Here is an 8,276-nt window from a genome sequence, read left to right on the forward strand (position 1 = left end):
CGTTTAATGCTAGGTTTTATTTTGTTGCAGATTTGTAAAGAGTTTAAACTACAACAGAATAGGAGCAGATCGACGCCCTCTTGAGGTCACAGTCGACAGCAGACCACCAAGTTTCATCTAAAGAAAAGAGGGTAGGGAAAGAAAGGGAAAAATACATTAATAAGTACATATTTAAATATATTTTTAAGAGTGAAAGTCTATTATATTACACAAAGAAATAATGAACAAATAGTTTGGTTTAGTAAGAATGACTATAACAATATAAAAGGCCCATATTACACTATTTTCTGATCTATGTTATAATATTGTTTTCTCATCAAAAACAAATCTGGAGTTTTCTTCTGTTTCTTTTCATTCACACATGTTTAACACACAAACCCTCCATATTTGAGCTGACTTTTTCTCTCAAACTGAAAACACTCTGTTCTACCTTGTGATGTCATGTTGAGCTTTGGAAACTCAAACATGTGTGAATGAAACAAAATACAACTCCAGGTATGTTTTTAAGGAGGTAAAAGGATTATGACATGGCTTAAAGCTCAGAAGAGTCAACTTTGTATGTTATAGGACCTTTAATGATGGAACTAAGCCTGAATACACCTAAACTATTTGTTCATTATTAAGTATTTTTCAATGTCATGTCCTTGTTTAGACCTAGTTGTCTACTGGATGGGTCCTCTATTGGTCTTAGTTTAGTTCTCTTGAAGACTCTGTCCTGGTCCTGGTTTAGTCTACTATTTAAATATATTTCCTTTTCTCCTAATACTCACTCCAAATATCTGCTATATATACGCTGATATTTGCTACAGCTACTGGACATTAGACTATTGTGTCATTACGAAACATCAACAACCTACGACATTACAGTACTTTATAACTGAACTTTACTGTGTATCAGAGTTCATTCTTGATGACGCTTATCAATTGGCATCAACATGAAGAAGATACCGGTAATTGAACCTAAAACTAATAGAGCCCTCATATTACTGCAAGCACTGGTAAAATCACAGTCTAGTTAATAACACACACATTTATAGGGTTATAGTCCATTCTTTATGTGTTCCACTTACCATAAAAATATATAGAATAATTCAAATAAATTCTGTGTTGCTTACCCATCCTGAACATCTCCACACAGGCTGGTTTGTCTGTGTGAATACTGGGCTGTCCAGGCATCCAGTCACTGTAGCCCCACTCTGCCCCGTCCAACCACGAGCCACGCTGGTTCTGTGAGAGGAAACAAATAAACAAACAAATAAATAATAGTCAAGTATGAACCAGTGTGGAATTAAACTATGTCAATATAAAAGGTGACTTAAAATTGACTTAAAATTCAAATTTGGGCGTGGGTTAATGTCGTAATAATCGTTACCTGGTCTATGCAGACTCTTAAAGACATATAAAAAGACATTGCTACAACATAGACACTGGTATTATTATTATTATTATTATTACTATTATTATTATTTATTTTATTTTATTTATTTATTATTATTATTATTATTATTATTATTATTATTAAATCAAATCATCAATAATACACCTGATTTTTAATATAGTCTAGAAGCTTTCATCATCATATTTCATCCTTTATTTGGTTAAAAATGTATTCAAAAAGTCTCAGTGTACAGTAGAAATAATCTTTTGTTAGTTGGAGTCCTAAAACTGTCAAATTTCACCCACAAAGGGAAGGAAATATACCGTTTATCCTTGTGCTTAGCGAGTGCAATGGAACATGTTCTACTTAAATGATGGTCCAAAGAGCAGTGTCGTGCCAAGGTGGAAAAGCACTATCTGTCTTGTTGATAACGTATCTGATGTTTTATCCTTGGCCTAAGTTCAGTAAAGTGAAAGCCAAACCAAGCATTTTCCATGACAGCTTTTACTATTAACTATTACTTCATGGCATTTCACTGGATCTAACCTTGGTTTAGCCTAAATTGTACACTTTTTTGGGTTAGTCGTCATTGGTTTAGTTCTATTTTTGTCCTGTTACAAATCTGTATGGGGGACAGAAAACTTACTTGGAGGTTGAGATGGGTAATACCATGATTTAGTAGTAGTACCATGCTAGTAATAGTAGTATGCTTGTAGCAGCATTGTAGTTATAGTTGAGGCAGTGGTAGTAGAGGTGATGGTGGCAGGAGTACTGGTAGCAGTAGTTGTCATAGTAGTTGTAGTATTATTTGTTCAAGAAATAGTAGTAGTAGTAGCTTTTGTTGTTCATGTAGTTGTAGTAGTAGCAAAATTAGAAAGCAGCATGATAAATATACTATAGTCATTATGCATTCACTATACTACTACTACTACTACTACTACTACAAGAATGTACACAAGTATAATGACAAAGGAGGTCATTTTTCAGTAGGACAAAGTCAGGAATATAGATTTTCTTTTGAAATATTAAACTAATGATGTTATACCAGGAATAATAAAGTTTTAAAATGAATATAACATAAGAAGCATGCATTTTAAAACTTGCCTTGACTGTGCCTCCGAGCCAGGTCATCACTGGCTCTTTCTTTCCTCCATTCGTCACCATGGAAACCAGTCGAGAATGAAGATCTTTGCTGGTGACTGAGGCGAGCTCTGCATTCAGACTCAGTCTTTTACAAGAATCCTATAGCATAATGGAAATAAAAGCACGGATTAAGCTAACCCTTTCAAAATAAAAGTCCATGTAAATAAATGGTTGAATTCAAATGGAAAAATGCCAAACCTGAGCTTCCAAGAAAGGCAGCCGTGTTGGGTTGAATGTATAACAACGTCCACTGATGATTTCCCCTTTGCACTGAGTGGTTTTTTGTTCGTTCAAGTTGGCGAGCCTGTTTTGTTGCCTAAGACTAGCTGGGATATAATTTGATGGTCCATCGCCATCACGAACTGGCATAAATGGACCAAAGCCAGGTCTAAAACCACTCAAAATGTCATTGGATGTTTCGAATCTAGCTTGGACTGGTTGGAGTTGTTTAGCTGGGAGTGTGTTAATAGACTGTTCTCTGTAGTCAACTGGATTTTTTGGTTCGGTACCCTGTCTGAACCCTTTTGGGATCCTCAAAGATGGTTCAGTACCCTGCTTAAACCCATCTGGGATGGGCATAAAACGCTCTGTACCCTGCCTGAATCCTTCTGGGATGCGATTGGAAGGTTCAGTACCCTGTCTGAAGCCATCTGGAATTGTGTTTACTTGTTTTCCTGGGAGAGCTTTCAAAAGAGCTGTAATTCGGTAGTCAGCTGGGTCTGTTGGTTCGGTACCCTGTCTGAACCCTTTTGGGATCCTTAAAGATGGTTCGGTACCCTGCTTAAACCCATCTGGGATGGGCATAAAACGCTCAGTACCCTGCCTGAATCCTTCTGGGATGCGATTGGAAGGTTCAGTACCCTGTCTGAAGCCATCTGGAATTGTGTTTACTTGTTTTCCTGGGAGAGCTTTCAAAAGAGCTGTAATTCGGTAGTCAGCTGGGTCTGTTGGTTCGGTACCCTGTCTGAACCCTTTTGGGATCCTTAAAGATGGTTCGGTACCCTGCTTAAACCCATCTGGGATGGGCATAAAACGCTCAGTACCCTGCCTGAATCCTTCTGGGATGCGATTGGAAGGCTCAGTACCCTGTCTGAAGCCATCTGGAATTGTGTTTACTTGTTTACCTGGAAGGGCTTTCAAAAGAGCTGTATTTCGATAGTCAGCTGGGTCTGTTGGTTCGGTACCCTGTCTGAACCCTTTTGGGATCCTTAGAGATGGTTCAGTACCCTGCTTAAACCCATCTGGGATGGGCATAAAACGTTCGGTACCCTGCCTAAACCCTTCTGGGATTCGATTGGATGGTTCAGTTCCTTGTCTAAATCCATCTGGAATTGTAGCTCGCTCTTCAACTCGGACCCAACCTTCACCATTTTTTTGGATGGGAGCATCTTCAACAGCTGAAAAACAGAACCAGAAACTCTACTGATAAAACTGCAAGATTTTTTGATGATCATAAATGCTTCACCAGTTCTAGCATTTTTCATATTCATGGGTTTCAGCCATGAATGCCATGGCGCCATTATGTTGATTTTTGACCACTGAACAGAAAACAATGGGGCTTCTAACTCTTGTCACTCGAGACCCGTCCAGTAAACCAAGTATGATTTCAAAATTGACAAAATTAAGGCTACTTGGATAGTATTAGGATGCAATAGTTAGGTGGATGTATTTATCAGAAGTTACCCAGAAATTAATTTTTTCTTTTTATATTGTTTTGGTAAATTTATTGATTTTAAGGCGTGCTGACAAAATGAATGCTGTATTTATCCCAGTTATGTTGTTTTCAAGTTACTTACAGTTTTCGTTCAGCCAGTGTCTTCGATCCATTTCTCCATGTCCATTGCCCAAAGAAGGTGACTGCAAACCTTTATCAGTATTGTTAGTTATTAAGTTTTATTAGTTTTTGATACATAACGCTTGCAAATGTACAAAAAAAAAAAAAAAATTCTCATGTATTTGAGTAAGTACAGTACAGTTGGCCCAGTACAGATATATTGTATATGCAGCTGTTGAGGTTAAATTAGTCATATGTAGTCTCTCTATCCTCTCTATAAGGCGTTTTATTGTCTGGTAACCAAGAAGTATGTGGTTAGCATGCTAGATGTGGTTGTTATGAGGAAGAAATTTAGACCACTGCAAGCTGTTTAATTAGCTCTGTTTTTCACATTTTTAAGACAGTAAAAATTAGGTACAGCGTCTTTAATAATTACTTGATCATTACGAATTAAGTGTTTGTTCATGCCTTATTAAGAGTCAAATAATATGTATTTTCTTGCTCCTACCTGTTCTCTTCTCCATTTCGCTGATGTAGTCCTGCACTCTTCCGGTGTTGAGGTCCACTATGAAGCGCTGCAGGGGCTCAGTGCCTTGTCTGAAGCTGTCGGGAAGAGGCACCGGTCGGCCATCTTGAACCCCCGCAGGAAGAACATGGTGCGTTTTTGTCAGTCTTCGGGAGATTGGGAGAGCGTGGAGGCCTGGGATCAAATCAAATAGAACACGTTAATAACCACACTTTTAATAGCCCTAAATTAGACTATTAATTTCACTAAAACACAGTTAACATCATTATAAGTCATCATCATTAAAACGTGAAAACCTGTCATCTGCATTTTAATAGCCGCAATAACTACTTAAAACCTAAAACCCTAACTCTAACTCCTAACGCTAATCCCTTAATAAGGCATTACTGGTACTGAAATTCTAAATATGAAAGTCCATCCATACATTTTCTTCACAGGGGCATACGTCTAAGCAGGGACTCCCAGACTTCCCACACCCCACTTCCTCCAGCTCCTCCACTTTGACCCCAAGGCGTTCCCAGGCCAGCCATAAATATGAAAGTGTTTACAGTAAATATTTCATCCAATTGCTTCTTTAGTTAAACCTGTGCTTGATCATTTCAACTTAACATTTTTACTCCAAACATGAAACAATGTATTTGGTTTAGATTAGGCAAAATAGGCCGAGATTATACTGAAAAATTACATTCAGTTCAATGTGTATCACTTGTATTGACTTCATTTCAGTTCAGTATAAGATTTTTTTATTAATTAATTAATTAATTATAGATTAACCCTAACCCTCAGTTAAATTAGTAATTAATTTTTGTGATCAATATATGAAAAAGTTAAAAAAAAAAAAGTCTTCTTACCTGATAGGGCCAAGGATAACAGCACAAACTTGTACATCCTAAAAAATACACCAGTGTTTAATTATATCCTCAATGTGAATAACCTTATGCAGTTGTCTATACAAAGCTTACCTGCGACTACAGCAACAACTGAGCCACGTCTATGGGAAGAACCAGCATTAAATACCCCCATATCTCGATCATAAATGATAAACAACCAATAGGATTTGTCAATGCCGCTATTGTCTACACAGTGACTGCACTTTGTCCTGTGTTAAATTAATTCACTGATAATGGCAGGAATGTGTAGTCAACATAGCAACTTGATAAACATTGAGTTTATTCGACTAAAGACTTTTTTGAGTAACTTTTTTAAGACATTGTAGTTACTTTTTAGCTTTTATTGTTATCTTTATGTTCTCTTCTTTGGAAATATCTGTATTGACATATAGGTACAAGAATGTGCCTCAGGATGGCATTACATTTACTTATCTCCATGGATACAAGCAGCTCACAGTAAGAATCATGGAAGCATAATATTTATATTATTGATCTATGATAAGATTGTTTCTCAATAAAAACACCTGCTGAATACATGCAAGATACATAAGTAATTGGACATACCTGATGCAAGCAGCAAATCTCCCTCCAGAAAAGTTTCACAGTGCACCTTTAAGTGGGATTTTAAGCACTTCTGTACTCTTTCCTGTAAGCAAGTTCAGTAATTGTCACCTATCTATTTGTATTTATTTAAAGCAAAACTATTTAACTTTCTGTTGGTGTCAGATTACCTGCTTGATTCCATGCACCCTAGAAATACCCTAAAAATGCTGGGTTATTCTTTCTGCCGTGTTGCTGTATTTGGAGTGTTCGGTCATTTTTTTGATTATTTTGCCAGAGCTGTGGTTGTCAAGTAGTGACCCCTCACTGGGTTAGTTATTTACGCAGGTTGGATTCTTTTTAACCCTGCATTTATATGGAAATAGAAAATTAAAACCATACTTATCCCGAAAGGAAGAACATTTTCATGGGAACTCTCAAATGAAGGCCCTCCTCCGGGCAAATAATTTAGTACAATAAGCACAAGAAACACGCATTTATTTAGTTTTTGGTTGTTGTTGTTTTTTTTTTTTTTATAAAAAAGTGACATACTGGGGCTTTAACTGTAAATTACAACAGTTGTTTTCATGTTATTGAACTTCATGGCAAAGGTCACATCCGGGACGTAGTAGTTGAGCAATATTTGGATTTGGGCCAAGAGTAAAGATCGTACGGGCAAAATCTGGTCCTGATAGTGGATATAGAGGTTAATGGGTTGGCCTGATAGACAAATAGTGTGGACCTATTGGCTTTAATTGCTGTAAAGTAGGTTACACTATGAACAGATCTAACTAAGTAATTTTTAGCTTTAGCAGTATTAAGTATTATGAATCATACTTAAAGGTACATGTGGAACTTGTCTCCATGGAGATGCTATTGGTTTTTCTGGGATATTCCACAGTATGGCATGAAACTTACCTTCATCAATAACAGAGGTTTTATTACTAGTAAAATAATGTGAGCAGGATCACCACTCCACAGATCTGACTTAGATCTGGTCTGAGAATGTCACCAGATTTCTTCGTGTAGATAAGTTAAATGCTATACTGCAGAACATTCCAGGCAAAATAATAATATCTCCTTGGGGAAAAAGTACGTATTACACATTATTTAAACCTGTACTTATTATTATTATGCTTTGCTGAGTTATCCTGGGAATGTGGTGGATCTATTTTATTTTATTTTTTATCTTTTCTGTGTAGACTCTGCACACCTGACTGGGTGACAGGTGCATAGGAGGAGAAGCACTTGGTCTAAAAGGTTAAGGAAACTCCCGCACACTATCTCACTCTTGGTTCAATTTTTAATCTTACATTTCGGTCGCTTTGACCTGATCTGCTACAATGATTTGTCTACGAATACACATGCATATTGGAGTTTCACTGACTACTGAAATTAGTTGGATGGTGAATTATTTTAACTGAAATTGTAGGACTTTAGGTCCACCATGTGCCAAATTAAATGTTTTAAGGTGTCAAATTCTTCAAAGCTGTTTCAAAACTATGTCCCAAGTGACCCTTATGCAACAGGCTACTTGGGTTAGTTTTTCACTCCTGATTGGCTCAAGGCTTGGTGTTTTCAGTTATATCATATCCACCCATACTGTTTATCCCAGTTAAACAAATTAAGCGCCCTCATTTTATGGCATTGCCATTGGCTACACTAAACCCCCATGTGCAAAGGCATGTTAGGCTGTTTGTTGTCAAGTTGGCAGCAATTTCACTAGCAAATTAGCAAATTAAAACAGCTCTTTTAACTAACTAGATCTAGCTACTACAGTAATGGATATCTCAGAAAGTGGTGCTGTGTCAATGAGCAAGACACGTCACTAAAATTGCTTATTTATAAATGCAAGCCCAGTGAGTGATTTCAGGTGGTCGGAGAAGCTGTTGTCACAAATTGGCAGCCTCTTTCCCCCAGGACTGCTTTAGCTACAATAGAAGCCTCTTACCTTATGGTTATTTTGTTGGTTTTAAAATCAATCAGCTTTTATTTTGAAGTTGCTAACCGGAAGCTGCGTTCTCC

At 37.1% G+C, this 8,276-nt stretch overlaps 1 protein-coding gene across 1 annotated transcript; it reads right to left on the bottom strand.

The window, feature by feature from the left end:
- Positions 1–2: 2 nt before the first annotated feature.
- On the bottom strand, positions 3–5,828 carry LOC117384015 (uncharacterized). The gene is made up of 8 exons (XM_033981278.2): positions 5,784–5,828; positions 5,673–5,710; positions 4,804–4,995; positions 4,318–4,386; positions 2,720–3,918; positions 2,483–2,620; positions 1,116–1,227; positions 3–117 (listed from the first exon to the last, which is right to left on the bottom strand). The coding sequence occupies exons 2-8, from the start codon at positions 5,707–5,709 to the stop codon at positions 44–46; spliced, it is 1,821 nt and encodes a 606-aa protein (XP_033837169.1). The 5' UTR covers position 5,710; positions 5,784–5,828; the 3' UTR covers positions 3–43.
- Positions 5,829–8,276: the final 2,448 nt, after the last annotated feature.

The sequence above is a fragment of the Periophthalmus magnuspinnatus genome, chromosome 2 (assembly GCF_009829125.3).
Source record: "Periophthalmus magnuspinnatus isolate fPerMag1 chromosome 2, fPerMag1.2.pri, whole genome shotgun sequence".
Taxonomy (NCBI): domain Eukaryota; kingdom Metazoa; phylum Chordata; class Actinopteri; order Gobiiformes; family Gobiidae; genus Periophthalmus; species Periophthalmus magnuspinnatus.